Here is a 21,186-nt window from a genome sequence, read left to right as displayed (position 1 = left end):
TGACATATATATATTTAAAACCTAGCTGCTGTTCAATCCTCACACTGAATTAATACCATGGGATTTTAGCAAGAACCAATCAAGAGTGCTGTATTGTAAGATATTTTCTTTCCATGAACTGACCTGACCAACACAACCAACAGTGAACTGTTGAAAGCTGCTAAATGACTTGTCTGAATGCAAACGTACACTTAAGCTCAACCATTAATCATTGGTATATCCAGATAATTACAGTCGGATGACATGGACTGAGCTACCGCTTTTAAGGCACCCACATAATCTCATGCATCCCGCTGCGTTTGGTGTGCACTAAATCCTTGGACATAGATTTCAGTACAATGCAGTCAATCCCACAACGGCCGCAAAAGTGACCGTAGCGCACCTTCTTGGCACGCGGTCAGTAAAACAGAATCGGTGCAGTGCGTGTAAACAATGTATGGTAAAGGGCAACAACCTGTCACTCCATCCAGCTGGATCAGATGCTGATGCTGCAGTCAGCAGTGGACTCAGACCAGGACAGTGAGTCAACAGGGTCTCTGCAACTGCAGAACAAGGAGAGAGCTTACAGGCAGAAACTGCAGGCATACCAGGAGGCCCAGCAGAGACAGGCCCAGCTCGTCCAGAAGCTCCAGACCAAGGTGAGCACGCACACTAATGGACTCGAGATTTAGAAATTGTCAAGTGAAAAAAAAGATTGCTCCTTTGGCTCAACTTTGCATTAAATATAATTTGTTTTATACAAGGTTCTTCAGTACAAGACGAGGTGTGGAGAGCTAGAAGAGCAGGTGCTGGAGAAGACCTCAGAGTCTGAGAAGATGAGGTTGTTGGTATGTTAAGACTTCTGCGTCACCTTCAAGGATCAGGATTGGTTAGACGTTAATATTCCAATCCAAGGTCTAAAGGGCCTGCTAGGGTCCTCTAGAGGCCAGTCAGCATTATCACAATGTCAATATGTTACAATATTTACAACACCTTCAAAAGGATTTTATCTCCAGAAAAGTATATATATTCAATTCAATTAAATTCTGTTTATTTTGTACAGCCCAAAATCACAAATTACAAACTCCCCTCAGAGGGCTTTAAAATCTGTACACATACGACATCCCTGACCTTTGACCTCACATCGGATCAGGAAAAACTCCCCAAAAATAACCTTTGACAGGGAAAAAAAGGGAAGAAACCTTCAGGAGAGCAACAGAGGAGGATCCCTCTCCCCAGATGGACAGATGAATAGATGTCATGTGACCAGATGAACAGAGTTACAGAGTTACATAAACACATTACATGAATATGATAGAATGTATGAATAATGAGTAGTAGGCATGGACGACGATCCAGACCTCCATGAAACAGAAGGAGGTAGAGAGGAGGGGGGGCATCAGCAGGGTGTTGGCAGGAGGCCGGCCCACCAGGCAGGAGGCATTGGGAAAGAGGCCAGACCAATGAGGTCGACCTTTGAGGCAGGAGGCACAGAGAAGGAGGCAGGGCCATTGTGAAGGAGACCAGGTCTAGGCCAGAGGCTGGATGCAGGAAGCAGGGGCAAGGAGGCAGGACCCAGGACCAGCTTCAGACACAGCCAGGTCCAATGGACCCTTTGAGATGTGAAGTCACAACGACTCCGGGGAGGAAGCAGAGTTAATAAGGTGCAATGGAGAGATGTAAATTCATCCATAAGGAGAGAGAGAAGAGGAGATAGGTGCTCAGTGTATCCTAAAACATCCCCCAGCAGCCTATAAGCCTATAGCAGCATATCAAGGGGCTGGACCAGGGCAAACCTGATTCAGCCCTAACTATAAGCACTATTAAAGAGGAAAGTCTTAAGTCTATTCTTGAATGAGGTGACTGTGTCTGCCTCCAGGACTGACGGATATATTGATACAAAATTAATGTTCAACATATTCATAAGACACAGAAAACAGAAAAAGCGCGCAGAAAGTATGTTATGCTCATTTGTGTGAATCTAATTGTTTATGCATGCAATAAAAATCATGTAACATGCATAACTCAAAGCAAAACATGGATTTGTACTTTTATTTAAAAGTTATATTATTCTTGGCTGAGTGGCCTCCAATGGGATTTCCACTGTAATTATGCTGCTTTACAAATATTAGTCAACTGCTAATGTACCGTGTGTGTTCAGCTCCAGGCCCACCTGGACTCGGCCCAGCGTCAGCAGCGGACAGAGCAGGATCTCAACGTGGCTATCCAGAATAAGTCTGCTCAGCTGGAGGAGGAGCAAAAGAGGTGAGTGATGGGCGCCATGCAGCCAATAGAAAAACCTCGCACAGCTTCTGTATTCGCATAATATTTTTTGGGGGCGTTTTGGAAAAAGTGCACAAAGTTTGGAATCCAGGAATCCTCCACAGCAGCAGGGAGTAGCTAGTTGGATGCAGCCTGAGCAGTAAATTCATGGACCAAACCGTTAGAATTCCGCCTTTTATTCCTCTTGCTGGGGAGCAGAAATTACGCCGCAATATTTCTGAGAAATGTGTGGACCAGAGATGTTCCCAGCAGTTCCTTTGGCCCTCCCGCTGTTTCCCCTCTGCTCCTGCTGCAGGGCGAGGGCCGGACCTGCCCTTGGCAGATAATCTCAGTATCCAATTTGTCAAAGAAAATTAGTGGGGCTATGTTGGCTCGCTCCTCCAAAGCATTTTAATGATGCTTCACATTCAGTGTGGGCCAACCTCTCCAGCTGAGGCCAGGTTTTAATGCCCTATGATTTATACAGTTATGGAACTTTATTTGAAATGTCCATGGCAGAGACCTGATCATTTTTACTGCCTGAAATATCACTCACTGCAGCGTTACCAAGATCTATCTGCTTAATGGAGAGATTAGGTCTACTACAACCAGCACTATGTGTTTGCTTCTTACTGGGTTTAGCTGCAGTTATCATCCCATACATGCAAACACAGGTTTGGCTTCCTTTCAGACAGATAACCAAACATAGCAATGTGGCGAGCATTACTGTAACTGGGTGCGTGTTTAGTGTGAGAATGATGTAAACATTTTGGTCAATGACTCTACAAGCAGATCTGGTTGATATTAAATCTAAGTTGACACAGACGCTATAAAACTGCCTCACATTTTCACCCCGTAAGTTTGGTTGGCAAGGGTGGATCTGAAGGATCCACAGATGTCATATGAATGTATGGCTATATGAGTTTGGGTGTTGTGGAAGGGTCATAGAAAGTGTCATGACAGAAATGCCAAATGGTGATAACGCTTGTTGTTTCCAGGTGTGCCAGCCTCAGCCAAGTCAACTCTATGCTGCGGGAACAGCTGGAGGAGGCGGGCACTGTCAACCAGGGGCTAACGGAGAGCCTGTGGAAGGCCCGCGAAGACACTGACTTGTGTGATTCCCGTCTGCGCAGAGAGCAAGAGGTGAGGGGGAAATAACCCACAAAAATGAAGCGCTTTAGTGAAAAAAAGCAACAGGGAAAGCTCAAGTTTATCCCTTTCTGCACAGATTGTGCAATTAATGTCCCGTTCAGTTCACATGGGGTAGGAATTCTATTCATAGCTAGTTCTGCCAGTTCATTCTCATTCCCTGTTTGTTTCATTGCTATGATTTTTGAGTTGTTGTTTCCTGTGAAAACATTCCAACTGCTGAGGGGGAGGAAAGTTTTGTGCAAACAATCTGGAGTTCGTGCTGTAAATGGGCTACATCTGTTGATTCAGGAAAATCCAATTATTTGTATGTGTGCCAGTGTGAGTCCGGGAGTTCCAGTGTTGCATGTTGTTTGGGATTACAATAAAATGATGGGTGCCATCATTTGCTGTGGGGCGACCCTTGCCACCCATCCTCCAGTCTCCAGTCCCCCTGTTGTCTGCCTCTCCCTGCAGACGTGCGCCTCCCGGCTGAGTCGTGAACAGGCCCGTGTCAGAGCACTGTGGCGCCAGGCTGCTTCCCTGCGGACCACTTTCACCCAGCTGAGGACTTTCACTGACAGGTGAGTGTGGCACACTGCCAGAACCCCTCCAGCAACTCAGGATTCCACAGGAACCCCCACCTCCTCTTGCGTCTCCCCCTCAGCCGTGGATGAAAGTGGAGCAGGTCAACAGGGTCGCCAGTCCCCCTGCTCATTGTTTCCTTACTGGGGGGAACGGCGGATGGCTTAAGGTGTCCAGCCTCACTGTTGAAATCATCCATCAGGACAAAGCTTGAGCCTCATACGTGGCTTCTATAAGGTTGAGCCACTGTGAGCACTACTGAAGAGTAATTTGCTTTAATAATGATTGCTCAGCTCATAGGCAGCTGTACAGTCCTGTAACTTAAACTGAAGACACTTCAAAGTGAGACCTGATCCCATAGCTTAACCGCTAAAGACATCCATCCTTTTCAAACACAAACAGACACTTCTTTTCCGTTAAGCTAATGGCTCACCACGGTATGAACGAAAACAGCACGTCATGGTCCCTTTCCCTTTTGAATCTTGCATAGGTTCTGATACATTCTGCAAATCGTGATGGATATTACTCTGTTGGACAGGACTCTGTCTGATATACGGGGGGAGTGTGTCGCCACCGGCAGGCAGCTGCACGTCGCCTGCATGACCACAGAGGCCAAAGTAACACAGGAGAGCACCTCTAGTGGTGTGGAGATGTCAACACTGGACAGGCAGCTGAAGGACAAGCTGAAAGAGGCCATGCAGCTTCAGGGTCGCTGGGATGCAGAGAAAGTCGAACTGAACTCCAGGTAAAGTCTATGTGGTCTATCGTAAAGAGTGAAGTCAAAATCAAAATGGCGAGCGATGTCCATCTACTGACACTATTTTGACAACAAGTAGTTTACTTCAATTGTCAGATCTTTAAAACTGAGCTCCTCCACAAAGAATCACACAAAAGCACCACTTTAACTCTTGTGTTTACCAGAGATGTGTTCATAGGTTTCTTGGCAATAAGTCATTGGGCATGAAAACAGCATAAAAAACAACCTATCGACTAATGAAATGTCAGCCGACTGCGACCGAAATGACAGATCGGTCGACTAATTCGCAACGAAGGTGCAGCCTGAAAAATGCCATAAGATAAAGCTGCATTCTGTTTTTAGGTCCCCTGGTTTCTATGAAAACCACATTGAGGCAACTCATCCTTCAACTCCTTTTAAAAGTCAATGTAGTCTTCGCCATGAAGGACCTCTCATGAAAGTAATTGTTCAATGAAGAACATTTTAAGTCTGCGTCTTAAGTCAGTCTGTGCATTGTTCGACCAGGAGAAGTAGAAATTCTGGGTGTGAGGTCATCTATAGTGCATTCTTCCCATGATTGAAAGGAAAGCCAAACTGAATTCCCTCATGTGGAACCCCAGAACTTTACACAGGCTTTGATCATCACAATCCTCCACTTCAAGCTTTTTTGGTGTCTTTTGCACTTCAGTCAGAGGACTACAGGAATGTCAGTGCCTTTGTATTCAGAATCTTAGCTTGCTTTTGTCCTTTCGGAAGTCATTGTCACCCCCACAATTCTATGCAGCGAAGACGATAGTGTTGATGGTCTAGTGGAGGAGGAGCACATGCCAGTCTTGCACCTTCAGTGTCTCAGGTAACCCCGTGTGTGTTTGTGTTCCGCTCTCTTTTTCCATTCCCATGCATGTAGAGTCCTGGAGCTGACTGACGCGGTGAAGCACCTCCGTGGCCAGAGCGGGGAGAAGGATTCCAGCCTCAACACCATGCAGATCAGTCTGGACAGGATGGTGGGACCTTGGGAATCACGACTGGGAGGTGGTAGATAGACGGGTGGTTAAGGGGTCTGGACCCTAGGCTTGATAAACTCCACAACTTCCTTGTCTAGAGGCCTGCAGTCTGGGGAATGTCAGGCGTGCTCTGTGTGCGCTGCTTATCTGACCTTAATGGTTTCCTGCTCAGGAGACGAGGAGAACAGAGGAAAAAGCCGAGATGGAGGTCCTCCACACGGAGATCCAAGCCCTCCAAAATATTCTATGTCATGTTCACCAGGTCAGCAACAAAAACAACACACTGAGCTTGATCACACATTAGGGTTAGCACAGAAGAAAATGTCTGTTTGTTTTTCCCGTTCTCCTTCATTATATCCGTATCCAGTTGGTTGGCGGAGAGGGTGATGGCAGCGGCTCTGAAAGCGCGTCCTCCTCACCTCTTCATTGCCGGTCTCCTCTGAGGAACACCACCCTGATGGCTGTGCACAGCGCTCTGTCCAAGCACCAGAAACAAACACAGGTCTACCAAAAGTGGCATCTCTTTGCTCAGATCTATGTTTTAGAACAGTGGCTCCCAGCCTCAGGGTATAGGAACTCAAAATAAGTCTCTGTTTGCATTTTTCTGGTAAAATAAGGGGAATTCAAAAAAGAGATTTAGCTGCTAACGAGTATATTTAGCATTGTTTTAAGAGACCAGAGATAATGCGTTTAACATGTTGCTTCTTTACCTGCACCACAAACCAACCCCAGGACCTGCGTGGCCGTCTGGATGCTGCCCTAGAGCAAGTGGAAACCCTGCGGGATCACCTGCAGGAGAGGGACACTGAGAGAAGAGAGCTGGAGCAGAGGATCCAGGAAGTAAGGAGGGAAAGTCAGGAGGCTAAAACAGCTCTGGAGGAAAACCTCAGAGAGGGCCACAGATATCGCTGCTCACTGGAGCTCATGTCCAGGTAAACCCTGAAACTCCAGCTATTGTACTTTTTCAAGACTGCAGATAAAAGGTAGTTGCTTAGCTGTGTCATGTGCTCTCGGTTTTTGCCACTCTTTATAGGTTGGTTTCATGTTTTTTGAAGTAGAAAAAACACTCGCCGTCATTATCAGAACATATGTAAATGTATTGAAACCCCAACAGAAAAAAAAACAGTGTGTTGTTGATAGTTTTGTTAATTAAGTACCATAATAATGATGACGGTCATTGTGTAACAACTGACATCCACACACTCTCTGCTTCTTTCTGCCTTCGTGTGTCACAGTGAGAAGGCCAGCATGGAGAAGCGGCTGTCAGGGCTGCGGCAGGAGGCGGACTCCCGGCGTGCCGAGCTGGAGGCACTGCGCAGTTCATCGCTGGAGCTCCAAAGACAGCGGGACCTCCTGAGGCAGCAGAGGGAGGATCTGGAGATGCAGCTGGCACGCCAGCGCACGGAGGCCCAGAGAGGGTACCGCCCCAGCGAGAGAGAATGACCGTTACACAACACACATCCCGTCACCCGTGATTGTTTTCAAGCACCGTTTGTTTACAGTTCAGATCAGTAACACATGTCATTCTCCGGCCGGCAATACACCCAGATGACATTTGGATGAAAATATAAATGATTTACATTGCATTACTGCACTCATGCAAGAAGGAAACTTTGTGTTCCTCTTTCTGAGGGTTTCTTTTGCTTAAAAAAAATTTGATTAGCTGAGAATTGGAGCAGGACATGCGATACAGCAAAAAAGGAACTCCCTCTGTGTTCCGGCCTTTGGCACCAACATTTCCCCATCTTTCACAGTGGAGATAGATTGCTGTTATGGGATTTCGTTTATATAAATAATTGATGTGTGTGTGTGACAAAGAAACAACGTGAGAGAGAGAGGCATGTATGTGCTGCAATGTGTATTTCAGCGAGAGGAGTCTGGAGGAGCTTGAAGGGAAGCACTCCATTTTGCACCGGGAGCTTGTGACAGTGAAGGAGGCTCTGAGTCAAATCACCCTGCAGAAAGAGGTGTTGGAAGATGATAAGGCCAGCCTCACTCTGGCTCTCAGCAAGGTATAGACCAGGTAGCCGGATCTGTACTACTAGATTCTCCCTGAAAATATAAATACTTCATATATTTACGATATACTCCACAGATGGAGGCCCAGAGTGCTGCACACGAGTTAGCCCTCACCAGACTGCAGCATCAGGAGGCTGCCCTGAAGGATTCTCTGGCTAAAATGGCTGCCCTGAGCGAAGGCTTGGCCAAAGACAAGGTGGAGCTCAATCGCATTCTGCTGCAGGTCAGTCGCCGTGCAGTTGCGTTGCTGCGTTGATAGAAAGCAACAGTGTAACAGAGTGAAATATTTTGGTTTCCCTTCCAGACCGAAGGTGAGAAGACAGAGCTCGGTGGACGTAGAAGGGAAGCTGAAATGGAGCGGGCAGCGGCCCGGGTGGAGACAGCGCGGGGGCAACAAGAGATGATGAATCTGCTCGCTGAGAAACAAGCCCTGGAGAGCTCCTACGGCCACTCGCAGGACCTCTGCCAGCGGCTCGAAGCAGAGCTGAGCCTGCTGCACGAGGAGCACTCCCAGGTCAGAGACCCCCGGCCAGTCACACACCATTCAGCCTCCATCCCCTCAACTCCCACCACCTGGGAGAACTATGTTGATGTTATTTATAGCTTTCAGCAGGTTCACGGAGCTTGTTGTCACATTAAATGTATTGGAGGTACCGGACACATCTGCTATGCTTTTTTCCCTTTTTTTCCAAATGGGATATGGAGAGCAGTTTGAGACCCGCTTCGTGTTTTACGAGCAACTTGGGACATGACAAGCAAGGGATCTTCATGAACAAATGTGAACCGTAAAAGATAAACAGATAGACGTATAATAATATATCCGGTGGGGGTGAGTGAACGACCCAATACATTTACACCTAAAGTATTCCCATTCTTCTCTCTGCATAATCCAGATCCTCTAAAGAATGAGAAGAATCCTCTCCTGTTTTGTTATCTGTTCTGAATCCGCGTTGATCTCGACTAGAATATAACAAACCTAAACAATTTGACAAATTCCATTCAAACATTTTGAGACAGCTTCTCTAAAAATAAATCATCTGTGTATAAAACTAACCCTGGAGTGGCCCCCATTGCACTAAGATCATGTTTCATCCCCTTATTGGGCGCCACTCACATCCATAACATTAGTGCACTTCATCCACTTTCATATTTACTCAAGGAGAGGCTGAAAGACATCATGTGCTAATATTTAGTTAGTGCGGGTTCATTTTAGTTCGATTTGAAATTAACTTGCAGCGATTGTTGCTTTTGAAACAATTCGTTGCAGTGAAATATTAGAAGTTGCAGGGGCTATTATAGTATTAACCATTGTGTGATGGTGTGTTAGTAACTGGCCAGGGAAATACAATTTTGAGATTTTACGGTTAACAATAAAAAAAATGTCAGAATGGGGCTTTATTATTGTTTGATTCAAACCAGGAGAATAACCCCAGTTCGACATTTTGGGAAATGTGTGAAATTGCTTTCTTGCTGAGAGTTAGATGAGAAGATTGATGCCACTCTCTAGCTGGTCAGTTTAGCTTAGCATAAAATGCTTGACGGCAGCTCTAAAACTCACAAATTCATACTTCATACCCTGTTTGTTTAAGCTGTACACAAACAGTAACGTAAAGATGACAGGTTGTGGTTTTACGAGGAGTTACGCGCTGGAACTGTTTCTTGGCTCGGCCAGTGCAGTCTTGTTGTCACAGGGAGGTTGCCAGGCGAGCGGCAGAGACGTCAGGAAGTCACTGGCCAGGCCAAAAAATAGTTCCGCACATAACCCCTTGTAAAATCACCACGTGTTGTTTTTACACTTCATTTTTTGTACTGAGTAAAGTAAACAAAGATATAAAATGTTCTAGCTTTAGAGATGCCTGAAGGCTGATTTGCTTTTGGACAGAGCCTAGCAGTTTCCCCTTTGCTTCCAGTCCTCATGCTAAGCTAAGCTAATTGCCTGCTGACTCCAGCTTTATGTGTAACATGCACACATTAGAAAGCTATCAATCTTCTCATCTTACTCTCAGCAAGAAAAGAAAATAAGTGTTGAAATATTCTTTTAAATGACACTGGAACCTGTTGAACACAGAGGCCTCAATTATTGTTTTACTCCGACCTTTTAAGCCAAAGGTTGAATGATCCCAGGTAACTCCTCTCCTCACTACCTGCATACAGTAATCGGTTCCTGGAGTTGTTTAAATGCTGAATAGGATTCAGGCGGTTCCGCATCAACTGCACATGTTCCCAGTTCATGACTTTTCTTGCTAGATATAGGTCCTGTGGTGTGTCACAGTGATTTAAGTGGTAACTGGGAAAACATCGTAACCCCACTAATCATTTTTTGTTTTGCTTCAGGCGGCGCATTTGTTATGGCCCAGCGGTTCCTATACACTGTCATGAAACGGTTGAAGTTTGTTTAATTTATGCTTCATAACAGCATGAAGAGGGGTATGTAGAGTTCAGTGTTAGCACAGCAAATGAAACATGTAGAGGTTGGGTGGTGCAACAGATGCACAATACCAATTGCTGCTCATACTCATACTAGTGGAACAAAAATCATAATTTACTGTGCATTCATGAAGCAAGAAATTATAAATGAATTACTTGGCGGCATTTTTTTTTTTAATCTGTGTTTGTCGGCGTCCAGGTCAACAGGCAGATGCAGACTGTGTCAGAGGAGCTGTGTGCGTGCAGGAAGGAGCTTGAGACACAGACCACAGCCCTACAGAGAGCTACCCATGACAGGGAGGAGCTGGCCAAGGCCAGGGCTGCTCTGGATGTCAAGCTAAGCTCCGCTGACCGAAAGGCCTGTGGTCTCACGCAGGAGCTGGTTGCACTTAGGTTTGTGTGTGCGTGTGTGTTCATTTGTGTGGCCTGACCTCTAAAATGTTCAGGACCAATTTCATTTTCAAAACCAGTTTTCCCAGTTTGTTTTATGCAGTTGCATCCAGCGCAAGCTCCGGTAAACAAGTCTCTGTCTTTCCTGGTTAGGGTCAGGGTTGGGGTTAGGCACGAATGGTGACGAGTGTAAGGAACCAATGTAAGTCAGAAAATCTCCCAGAAGCATCAGAAACAACCCAGTGTGTGTGTTTGTTTAACTCTGACCGCCTGCCAATGTGTATTTAAAGTAATTTTTTAAAACTTTTTAAGCAAATTTGACTTTCTCAAGCACGGCAAGTCACATGTAACAGGAGTCTTTAAGTAACACCGTTATATTAGGAAACTTTGATGATGGATCATTGAATTTAGGACCTACACCTACTGGTTCAAAGGTGTTTTTTTTAGAGCTCAAACCACTTCACCACTGTGTTCCAGAGCGGAGAAGGAGTCCCTGGAGACGGCTCTGTATGAGACCCAGGAGCTTGCCTCGTCCCTTGAGGCCGAGTGCACCAGGATGGAGGGGGAGAGGCGCAGCTTGCTCCTGGCTAACGAGGCCTTGACGCGTGAGTAGCCCCCTCCCTCAGAGATCCCGCTGTCCTCCGTGCCAAGCCCCCTGGCCATGAAGCCTTTCCAACAGCCCACTAGAGATCCATATTTCAGCTCTGAGCTCTGCAACAGCTGTGCTGCAGGATCACTGGGGCTGCTTTCTCGGCTGACCAGGGTCCCACCACCCCGCACAAACACACATGGATCGGATAAGTCGTGTTAAGCTAGCATGTTCCACATAAAGACACGGATGAGTGTCCACTATAAATAAAACTGAATCACAATCTTGCTGATCCTGGGCGCCCCCGTCTTACCAATTGAGTGGGATTTTGACAGAGATTGGATTCATCTGTCCAGGTGATGCCGCTCGGATGCGCGTGGACGCTGAACTCCAGTTGGCGCAAGCGGCACAGGAGCGGAGCAAGCTGGAGGAGAAGCTGGCACAGGTGGAGAGGAATGCCCTGCTGACACTGAACTGCAAAGAGCAAATTCACAGAGAGCAGCTTGAAGCTGAACGCCGGCAAAAGGTTAAAATAGACTTGAGTAGTTATGTTGGGCTGAACAATAAATCCGATGCTTTGCATATCTATTAACTAATCAGGAGTGGGTGGTGTGCATGTTTGACAGGAACAACAGTGCGCGGAGCTGACAGTTCAGCAGGAGCAGGCTGAGGAGCAGCTGCGTAGACAGTGTGAGGAATGGCGTGTGCACCGCCAGAAGGAGCTGCAGCAGGTGCAAGAGGAGCTGGCCAGGCAGCAGCAGGACTTCAACCAAAGCCTCCTGCAGGCTGAGAGTGAAAAGCAGCAGGTGTGTGTGTGAGTGTGAGGTGGTCTTTATAGGTTTGTTATGATTGTTTATGAACCTTCAAATGTGGAGTGAAGTATTTTAGGATAGGCCAAGGGTGAGAGAATTGTCTCATTACCACAACATCCCAGGTTTTGTCCTCGTGCAAGATGCTAGGTTCATTCCGTGTCCTCCAGTGGACGTTTATCTAAGCACAATAGCTTCTGTATGTTCACGACCCCGTGGCCACACTTTCTTGTGAGCTCTAGTATAAATGACCCTGACCTCACAGTCTGTTGTGACCAGGCGTTGTCCCAGAAGGAGGCAGAGAAGGCTGCCATCACGGAGAAGCTCGCCGCCCTGCAGCAGGACCTGGCCACAGCAGGCATGGAGCTTGAGTGCATGCAGAGGGAGGCACTTAGCAAACAGGAGCAGGAAAAGGTAAAGATAAGGCAGCGTCACTCATTGTCATTCTGTACATATCACTCAGCCAGACGTTTTGTGTGCCCGTGTGTCCCAGAACGTAGCGGCCGTCCTCCAGTCTGAGCTGCAAGACTTGCAAACTCAATTTGAGGAGTCTTTGAACTCCCATGAGAATGCCAAGAAGAGTCTGATTGAGCAGGTCCGAGAGTTGAACCAGCATAGAGAACATACACAACAGGAGGTGAGAACCCTTTTTTTTTCTGGCTTTTACAGAAATGGATGTTGATATGGACAGGGAACAAAAAGTAGGATCACAGAAATGGATAGGAAATACAGGCTTGCTTGGCTTGGCATAGGATAGGAGACCATGGATCTGCTCCTCGCTTGTGGGGGAGTTTGCACCAATTAGTACCAATGAGAGGGAGAGCCATTTACCATAGGCCGCTGTTGTTATTGGCCAATGCTGCAGAGCTTTAGTAGCATCAGGGTGCCATCAGGTGAGAGCGCACACGGCCAAATCCTACAAGGAGAGGTGGTGTCCAATCTTAATACTCCCTTTCAGTACTCGCTCTCTGTGTCTTTTTCCTGGAGGAAAATTGAGTTCCGTTGACCTTAATACAAACATAAAAGCGCAATTAGGGACCATAATTTTGGCCCAGTGACATACCTCCCTGAGCCAAATGAGAGCCGTAAATCTCATCTCTTGGGGTTGCTTGAGGTCAGAATCTCAGCCACAGGGTCGCTGGGCGTTTTTCGTGAAATAACAAGCTCACAGTCACCTCATTAAGATGTAACTGCAGAGTTGTAAGGGCTTCACCACGTCTTGATTTAAAAGTCTGGTTTCCCTGGAAAAGGGAATTGTTTATCTGTGTTGGACTTTGTGGTTTTGACGAAAAAGCAAAAACGAGGCTCATCCTGTTTTTGCTGTGTCTCCTTAGCCTTGTCAGAGCATAGTGAATGAGGTTGTGTGGAGCCAGAGCAGAAGAGTTTTGAGGTTTGGACAGCCCTCCCCACCATTTATTAAGTCAAGCTTCGGCGACACCGTCGTATTTGGCCGCCACTCCTGCCCGTTTCCTTGTTTGATTATTTTTTCTAATCCCATCGCAGGATTCTCATGTCAGACTGTGACAAAGCAGGAGTGAGGGTGTGTGACAGAGAGCTAGTGAGCATGAAAGAGCAAGAGAGCGAGGGGAGAGAGGGAGAGCGAGCGGGGGGGGGGGATACGGTCCCTGGTACCATAATATGAAATCAAAGTTTGAGTTAACCCCTTGTGTAAATAAGCCAGTGGGGGAGTGTTTATTTTCTCCCTTGCAGCAGCGAAAAGCTGGCTCCACTGGGACTCGAGGTCCCCCCACTCCCATCCCCATAACACAACACTGCTGCCCTCATATTCCCTGCCCATCTCCGCTATCCCCCCTCCTCCCCCCAAAAGAATATCTGATAAAATAAAGTATAATTGGCAAGATCAGCACTGGCTTGTTTTTTCTCACATTAGAGTTTATGAGTAAGAACCATCTTGTGTGGCCTCTGAACATAACACTCGTCCTCATACTGCCCCTCCCCCTCCCTCCCCCTCCACCACCTCCGGTGGAGTTGCTGTTTATCATGTTGCTCTCCGTGGATTCTTAACACTACGCAGTAAGGAGACGGGGAGAGACAGCACCTGGCTACAGGCCCTTCTGGCTCTTATCCATGCCCAGATAAGCTCTGTCCTCCCTGCTTTTCTCGCTACACACAACATATTGCAATAAAACAGAATATAGGTTGCGCAGAGTCTTGAGATTGTGTGCATAGCACTTAAAGTAGTAGATGTTGAGGTTTAGCTTTCAAACAAAGAAGCTCAAATGCGTTATCTGATCCAAAATCAGCCTTGCAGCATGCTGATGGATTGTTCCCTTTTGATTTTGGTGATTACATACATGTGTTTGAGCTTTTGATGTACTGTAGATAACAGCCTAATAGAAGGTTTTGATGAATTTTGAGGATATACATTTATATTGAAAACAGACAGAAGTTTTAAAGGCATTTGAAGGCTTATTTCTTCCCTTTTTTTGGTCCGAAATTCATAATAAGATTTTGATACACATTTAAATTTATAACACAAATTGATTAACACCAATCAAGACACCAGGATCAAAACAAAAAAAAGCTTAGTATTTCTATATGGGAGTTCATCTATTAACTGCATGCATGGGATATTTACTGTATACAAACCTCCTTTTTTATCCTTGTTGACTTTTATTCTCCATAATCTGGACATGAAGTTAGAGGGCCTTCGTCGGCAGCTGCAGGAGACAGAGGATGGACTTATTAAAGGGCGAAGGGAGTCGATTGAGGCTCACAGAGAGCTCCAGGAGTGTGCACAGGAGCGGGACAGGCAACGGAAAGACGCCCTGGACCTGAGAAGGCTCCTGGGTGACGAGACCCGGGAGAAAGAGGCTATCCAAGCCTCCAACCAGGAGCTCAGAGCTTTCATCAAGAGAGCAGAGAGTGACAACAGCAGGTATGGCTGTCGCATGCAACCGCAGATTTCTTGTAATGTCAGCGGCCTGTCTTGTTCACTTTAAACATATCTTGACTAGCTTGAGACGAGCCGTGGAGGAGAGGGAGCAGAAAGTTGCTGTCTCAGAGGAATGTAAGCGCTCGATGCTCCAAGAGGCAACCGCCCGACGGAGTAGTATGAGAGAGCTGGAGAAGTCTTGCCTGCAGGCACGCAGAGATGTGCAGGATCTGCGCAGACAGGTGAAAGATTATTGAGCCTAACCGCTTTCCATCTGATTTATTTCAAATAAAGGACTGCCTCCACGTAGTGTGTGTGTGTGTGTGTGTGTGTGCGCTCTGTGTTAACGTGAGCAGGTAAAAATCCTTGAGGGCGAGAACGGCCGTCAGAAGCAGGAGCTGCGAGAGCTGCAGGGCCGGGTATGTCAGGAGGAGCAGAAGGAGGAGGAGGCGCGTCGCGAGGCTTTCACTCTCAAGCAGAGAGTGCTGGAGTGCGAGGCTGGCAGAGAGGCAGCGCTGAACGAGGTATCAGGCCTCCGGGAATTAATCTGTTAACTACATGCCAGAGCAAACATTCCACCTTTGCATACATAGTTGTAGAATACCTGCCATACTGGCGCAGAGACAGAACACATGCACGATAGGACACTGTATATTCTACTGTAACGGTGATGGGTTTATTGGCTTTTACTTTGAAATAGGATTATCACTGAACAGCGTTTTATTAAATAAACTCAACAAATCAAATAATTGTTTTGATTAACAGTGTTGCAGAAAAATCTATTTAATCTTTATTTTATTAATTTTGTTAACCTCTTCGGACCCATAACCACATTGTTGGGGTCGGCAAATTCTCATGACCGCAGCAGATAGTCAGTTACAAAGAGCGGAGAAGCAACTCTGAAGGGTTTACTCATTACTCCGATGTATATGAAGTCTGCTTAATGTATCCTTTTTCAAAACTAAATAAAAAACATTTCTAAACGTCAGTATTTGAAATATCTGACGAAATATTACGTTGTTTAATTTTATGCCTCAGTCATGGCTCTTGTCCACCTAACCTCTCATGATACCGTTTTAAAACCCCTATCAGTGGACTTCACTCGCTTGTCAGCTCAAAGCACATTAACCCTTCACAGAAACCATGTTCCCAATATGGTCGAGGCATGTTTCTTCAGGAATTACATGGGGACCTTGTTTTTCCCTGCTGCAGTTAGAACTAGGTTCAGCCCGTCGCCCACATGTCTGCTAACATTTCATTTGTGTTTCCCTTTATTGGCAGATCATCATGTAAAGTAGCATGATGTTTGACTTAAATAGGCTTTCATATTCCGGTATTTATGTTTTTCAACATGTACAAATAAACAAAGTAAGCATCTAAACGTACACAGATTACCGGCAATTAAAAGTGTGGGTTGACAAGTGTGTATTCAAATTGTATTAGGTTTTGTCTTGAGACACTGTGTGTGTGCGCGTCTAGGTTTCAGGTCTGCAGCGCCGTGTGGTGGAGCTGGAGACATTGGAGCATCAGAACCGAGAGCTGCTGCAGGACAGAGAGGCTTACGAGCAGCAGAGTGAGCAGAGGCGTAGAGAAACAACGGTCCAGCTGGAGGAAGCACTGGAGGACGGCGGGATCCAGGTCAAGCAACTCTCATTGCAGGTCGGCCTTGCTGAAAGCAAAGTCCAGGGCCTGGAAGAGCAGCTGAGCCTCGGCGACGCCAAACGCAGAGACCTGGAGCTCAAGTTGGCGGGGTTGTATTCAGCTCTGCGCCGCACTGTCGGCAGCGGCCATGCAAGGCTTTCGGGCACCCCCGGGTCCCACAAACAGTCTCCCTCCCCCAGGAGGAACCACCTGCAAGTAACAGGTATGGTCATGCACTTTCATAATAAGACGATGCAAATGTTTGCATATTTTTGCATGAATAGGTGTGTTCTCTGGTTAGCGGGAGACAATGACACAGATGGATCTGTGTTGTCTCGTGGTGAAGATGAAGAGCTGGATGTGGACACAGTGCACGCAGCCCTGCGGCAATTCCAGCAGGAACTCAGGGACACACAAAGAAACAGGGTATAGTTGAACTTTCTAATACCTGAAGTCAGTCTTGCTCTTCAGACACCAGATCTGCTCCACAAATAAGTAACAAACAAAACATTTGTTGTGTTTATATTTCAGCAGAATTGTTGTAATTGTGTTATTCCTTCAGGATGAAGCCAAGGAGCAGTTAGTTGGTCTAAGTCAGCAGGTGATCGAGCTCCAAGGCAGCCAGGATAAATCAGCCACCCAGCTGCTACAACTGCACAGGTCCCTGAAGCAATCAGAGCAGGGTGAGAAAACCAGGAGATCCTACAAACACAGTAAATATCAGTTATTCATTCTGTGTAGACAAACTGCTCCTTTTAACAATTCGGCAAATTGTTGCAGTAAACAGAGAGATGGCAGAGCGGTTGCACGAGGCGCATACATCCCTTTCCCTGCAGGAAGAAATAGTACGTCGCACAGAGAGGGAGAAGAGAAGCCTTGAGGAGGAAGTAGCTCAGCTCAAAACCAGTCTGCAAGCTGCTGAGGCTGAGACCAGGGCACTGCAAGTATGTCAAGGCAAGGAGATAGATATTTACCAAAACCGAGTGCAGCATCGTCAGAGACAACTCATAAACTGTCCCGTGCCGATTACTCCGCAGGACAAGCTGGAGCTCCTGCAGGGCTTGGAATCACGGGCAAATGTAGAACAACAGAAGCTGAAGGAGTCCCTACATGCAGCAGAGAGCAGGGTGAGCCGTCTGGAGCTCTCCCAGCGCACCCTCGAAGGTGAGCTCCAAAGGGCCCAGCTCAGGGCCGCAGAGCTGGACGCAGAGGCGGGGGCCTTGCAGGAAAGACTGACGGAGCTGAGGAGGAAGCTGAGTGAGAGCGAGGACCGGGGCGCAGCGCTCAGGGTCAGCGAGGAGAGGTTGGCCGCGTCACTGGCTCGAGCTGAGCAGCATGAGAGCCAGCTGAGAGAACAGAGCCACAAATTGTCCAACACCCTCAGCGACAACAGGACCAGCAGCGGAGCCCTGCAGGAGCAGATCACACGGCTGCAGAGGGCTCTGACTGCCAGCGAGCAGGACCGAAGGCTGCTGCAGGTACAGAGTTTAAAGAAAAAAATATGAAACAAATCATGTTCACTGCATAGTTTGTATTTGCAAGCTCCCCCCATCTCTCAACACAAAGATGTTTGATTGAAACTTCCAAATAAGATGAATAGCCATGCCTCCATAGCTATGGAACCTCATCAGCTCCACACTGAGCATTTTCTTATTTACATTTGCCTCTGTGGTTTTCCTGAAGGACCTCAAAGGCCGAGCAATAAAATGCTGAGGCAAGCTCATTAATTCTCCAAGAGCTTCTCGGGAGAGCTTTCCGGTCTTAGTTTGGGACTGCACTTTAAAGACACTGAGCAAACAAAAACATGACATGCTCAGGATAAATCTCTTGATTTGCTCAAAAGCTGTCAGGTCATTGCAGTAAAACACGAGAGCAAAACACTTTCCTGCAACGTTCAACAACATGTCGAGGACTGTAAAAAGACACCGAATATAAAGGAAGGGGAGGAATAAAGGGTCAGCCAAAATCGTCTTTTGTCTATCAACGTTTGTGTGTCCTTAGGAACGTCTGGATCAAACACGAAATGCCCTCTCAGACAGAAAGAGGCTGAGCCGCACACTAGCAGAGCAGACACAGAACCTCCAGAGAGCCCAAGAGGACTTGGAGCTTCAAAACTCTGAGCTGGAGAAGCACAACAGGACACTGAAGGAGGTGAGTCTCACTGCAAATAAAGGCGGAACGATCGAGGATCCACGTTGATGTGTGATGTGGCGACTGACTGTGTCCCAGAGCCTGAAGCAAGTGCAGGATGCTGACGTGCAGGCCCAGGGGAGCTCCCAGCTGCTGCTGCTGCAAGAGAAGGAGGAACTCCAGGACAAGGTCACCAATCTGCAGAGCTCTCTGCAAAAGCTCCAGAGTGAGAGAGCAGAGATGGAGAGGGTGCTGACGCGCCTCGGGAAAGACAAGTCAGCGCTCAGAAAGACGCTGGAGAGGGTGAGCTGAACTATCTGCTGCACTGCACTTTAAATGCATGGCAAATATATATATGAAACACAGCCAGCACACGTCCCAACATATTGATCTAAGTTTTAGGATTAGATTTGTCTAAATCTCAGTAACAAATACATATTACTATTTAGTACAATACATGATAGTACACACATATTTAAAGAAAGGCTGCAGTGGTTTAGTTTAGTGGTTTCTAGGGAATATATATAAATACACCCCAGAACATTGAACAGCTTTTTTTCCTGAAAATGTTGGTGCTGACTATGAGGTAAAAGATCTCAAATATATGAGGGAGCCAAACCACAAAGAGCTTGAAAACGTAATTAAAAGTATCTTGAAGTCCATTTTAAAGCTGCTGGAAGCCCATGTACATATAGAAGCCAGGACTGAAGTAATATGTGTTTAGTGTTGGTCAGAAGCTTCGCTGCCACATTCTGGATTAAGTGAAGACGTGCAGTTGCCGAAGCATTAAGGCACATTAATGGGCAGTTACATTAACCCGTGCAGGAGGAGATCATCTGAATAATTAGCTGTTTATTCGTGCTGCAGTTTGTTACATTTTCCACATCTCCTTTGTCACACACGGCACAAAGTGGTCTGGAAGCCCTGGAGACCTGTAGGTGGACTGTGAGAACCAAGAGGCTCCGAGCTCGGCTTCTGCTACACGCATTACGGGAAAGCACACGGGTGCAGAGCAATCGTGGTAAAGTCGTTCGCATTATGTCACCCTCGCGTTGTCGTCAGGTGGAGATGGAGCGGCTGAGGAGGGAGGAGGGGGAGGCTGCGGCGGCGGCCAGGGACCAGGAGCAGTTGGGACGGACAGTCTGCTGCCTGGAACAGCAGCTGGCTGACAAGCAGGGTGAGCTGCAGACTGTGCAGGTGAGAGTTCTGCTGGATCAGATAGCCTGGGGGGGTCTCACTTATTTAGAACACGTCTTTACAGATATAACGTGTATGGGAACAAGTTGCGTGTACTGTACTTTGACGTTAAGCATTTCAGTAGTATGACAATACAAAAACTCTTTGAAGCAGTGGCTTATCATAATTCTCAAAAAGGGGATGGCTACTGTTCCAATGTCATTTCTAGAACTTGTGTTTGATTGTTTACATCTATCAACAAACAAAGCTGTTTTCCAGTTGGCCATCTTGCCCAGGCAAGTGAGTGAGGGGGTCACGACCTCGGTAACCCCAGAGGTCAGAGAACCTCTGTGCGCCCCATGTCTGCTCAGCCTCAGATTGTTACGCTTACCGACCTTTGTTTCCTTTCTGTAAACTCATGTGAACGGTCCTCAGGCCCAAGTCTCCCAGTTGGAGCACGCTCATGCACAGCGCCTCCTGGAGGTGACAGCGCGCCATCACCAGGAGTTGGATTTGGATACGGATCGTCTCAGAGACAGCCAGTTTCAAGCAGAGCATGCCCTGGAGACAAGGGAGAAGGCACATCGCCAGAGGGTCAAATGCCTGGAGGAACAGGTATTTTAATCCTAAGTGTGGGTCATTGGTTAGGAAGGTCTCTCTTGTGCTCCAGGATTATGTCTGCGTATTTGTGTTTGTGCACCCAGCCTCATTTTTCTTTTAATTAGGTGCTGACTCTGAAAGAGCAGCTGGATCAGGAGACAAGAAGACGACAGGCCTATTTCAATCAGATGCTCCAACCCGGTGTGTAAGCGGAGACCCTGCAGTGAAGTATGTAGCACCTCTGGCTTCCTCATTCCCTGTTCCTCTGGCAGCTTCCCAACAACATTATGTTACGAGATACGTCCACATTTGGAATCGCACGCACGCACAGCAACACACTCCCAAGGCGCTCGGCCCCGCCCGTGCACATGTGCACACCGGATTACATTAATCTGCAGGAAAACGCAACAACAACAAACAATGAGTGTTCTGTTTATCAGGGGACTGGATGTGCCAAATAGTTTTACGGATTTCCTCTCGCTCGCTGCAGTTGGCGTTTATGCCGAGTCGTTCTTTTTCTTTTCTTTTTCCGGAAACACTGTGATGAAAGGTTTCCTTAGTTGGTTCTTCATTCTGCTGTGGTGATTGTTCCTATACTCATTTGTCATATTGATCATGTACCAATTGTATATGTCATATAATCACTGTTTGTGTATACTAATGAGAATATATATCCAAATATTTACAATAATTGTTTGCAGATTTTCCCGTCGCTGTAATTAGTGTCTCAGGCATACAGATTCCATGGGGCGACTCATTTCTTGTGTTATGTTTTGTTTAATATGTGTGTCTTCAAAAGCTGTGATTGTTTTTAA

At 46.8% G+C, this 21,186-nt stretch overlaps 1 protein-coding gene across 1 annotated transcript in view; it reads left to right on the top strand.

The window, feature by feature from the left end:
* The window catches only part of crocc2 (ciliary rootlet coiled-coil, rootletin family member 2), a 33,700-nt gene extending 13,120 nt beyond the window's left edge, over positions 1-20,580 (top strand). The window contains exons 4-36 of the mRNA XM_034531195.1: positions 471-638; positions 744-827; positions 2,141-2,244; positions 3,240-3,384; positions 3,847-3,953; positions 4,493-4,699; positions 5,598-5,694; positions 5,867-5,956; positions 6,062-6,196; positions 6,427-6,626; positions 6,930-7,112; positions 7,562-7,706; positions 7,790-7,936; positions 8,018-8,227; positions 10,340-10,533; positions 11,008-11,135; positions 11,476-11,645; positions 11,746-11,925; positions 12,208-12,342; positions 12,422-12,565; positions 14,589-14,827; positions 14,907-15,066; positions 15,181-15,348; positions 16,304-16,688; positions 16,767-16,891; positions 17,028-17,148; positions 17,246-17,409; positions 17,503-17,943; positions 18,467-18,616; positions 18,695-18,898; positions 19,658-19,792; positions 20,207-20,386; positions 20,497-20,580. Of these exons, the coding sequence (XP_034387086.1) occupies positions 471-638; positions 744-827; positions 2,141-2,244; positions 3,240-3,384; positions 3,847-3,953; positions 4,493-4,699; positions 5,598-5,694; positions 5,867-5,956; positions 6,062-6,196; positions 6,427-6,626; positions 6,930-7,112; positions 7,562-7,706; positions 7,790-7,936; positions 8,018-8,227; positions 10,340-10,533; positions 11,008-11,135; positions 11,476-11,645; positions 11,746-11,925; positions 12,208-12,342; positions 12,422-12,565; positions 14,589-14,827; positions 14,907-15,066; positions 15,181-15,348; positions 16,304-16,688; positions 16,767-16,891; positions 17,028-17,148; positions 17,246-17,409; positions 17,503-17,943; positions 18,467-18,616; positions 18,695-18,898; positions 19,658-19,792; positions 20,207-20,386; positions 20,497-20,580 (5,529 nt within the window). The remainder of the gene's footprint in view (positions 1-470; positions 639-743; positions 828-2,140; positions 2,245-3,239; positions 3,385-3,846; positions 3,954-4,492; positions 4,700-5,597; positions 5,695-5,866; positions 5,957-6,061; positions 6,197-6,426; positions 6,627-6,929; positions 7,113-7,561; positions 7,707-7,789; positions 7,937-8,017; positions 8,228-10,339; positions 10,534-11,007; positions 11,136-11,475; positions 11,646-11,745; positions 11,926-12,207; positions 12,343-12,421; positions 12,566-14,588; positions 14,828-14,906; positions 15,067-15,180; positions 15,349-16,303; positions 16,689-16,766; positions 16,892-17,027; positions 17,149-17,245; positions 17,410-17,502; positions 17,944-18,466; positions 18,617-18,694; positions 18,899-19,657; positions 19,793-20,206; positions 20,387-20,496) is intronic.
* The last annotated feature ends 606 nt before the right edge of the window (positions 20,581-21,186 follow it).

The sequence above is a fragment of the Cyclopterus lumpus genome, chromosome 4 (genome assembly GCF_009769545.1).
Source record: "Cyclopterus lumpus isolate fCycLum1 chromosome 4, fCycLum1.pri, whole genome shotgun sequence".
NCBI lineage: Eukaryota > Metazoa > Chordata > Actinopteri > Perciformes > Cyclopteridae > Cyclopterus > Cyclopterus lumpus.
This window is presented reverse-complemented; position numbering and strand designations above follow the sequence as displayed.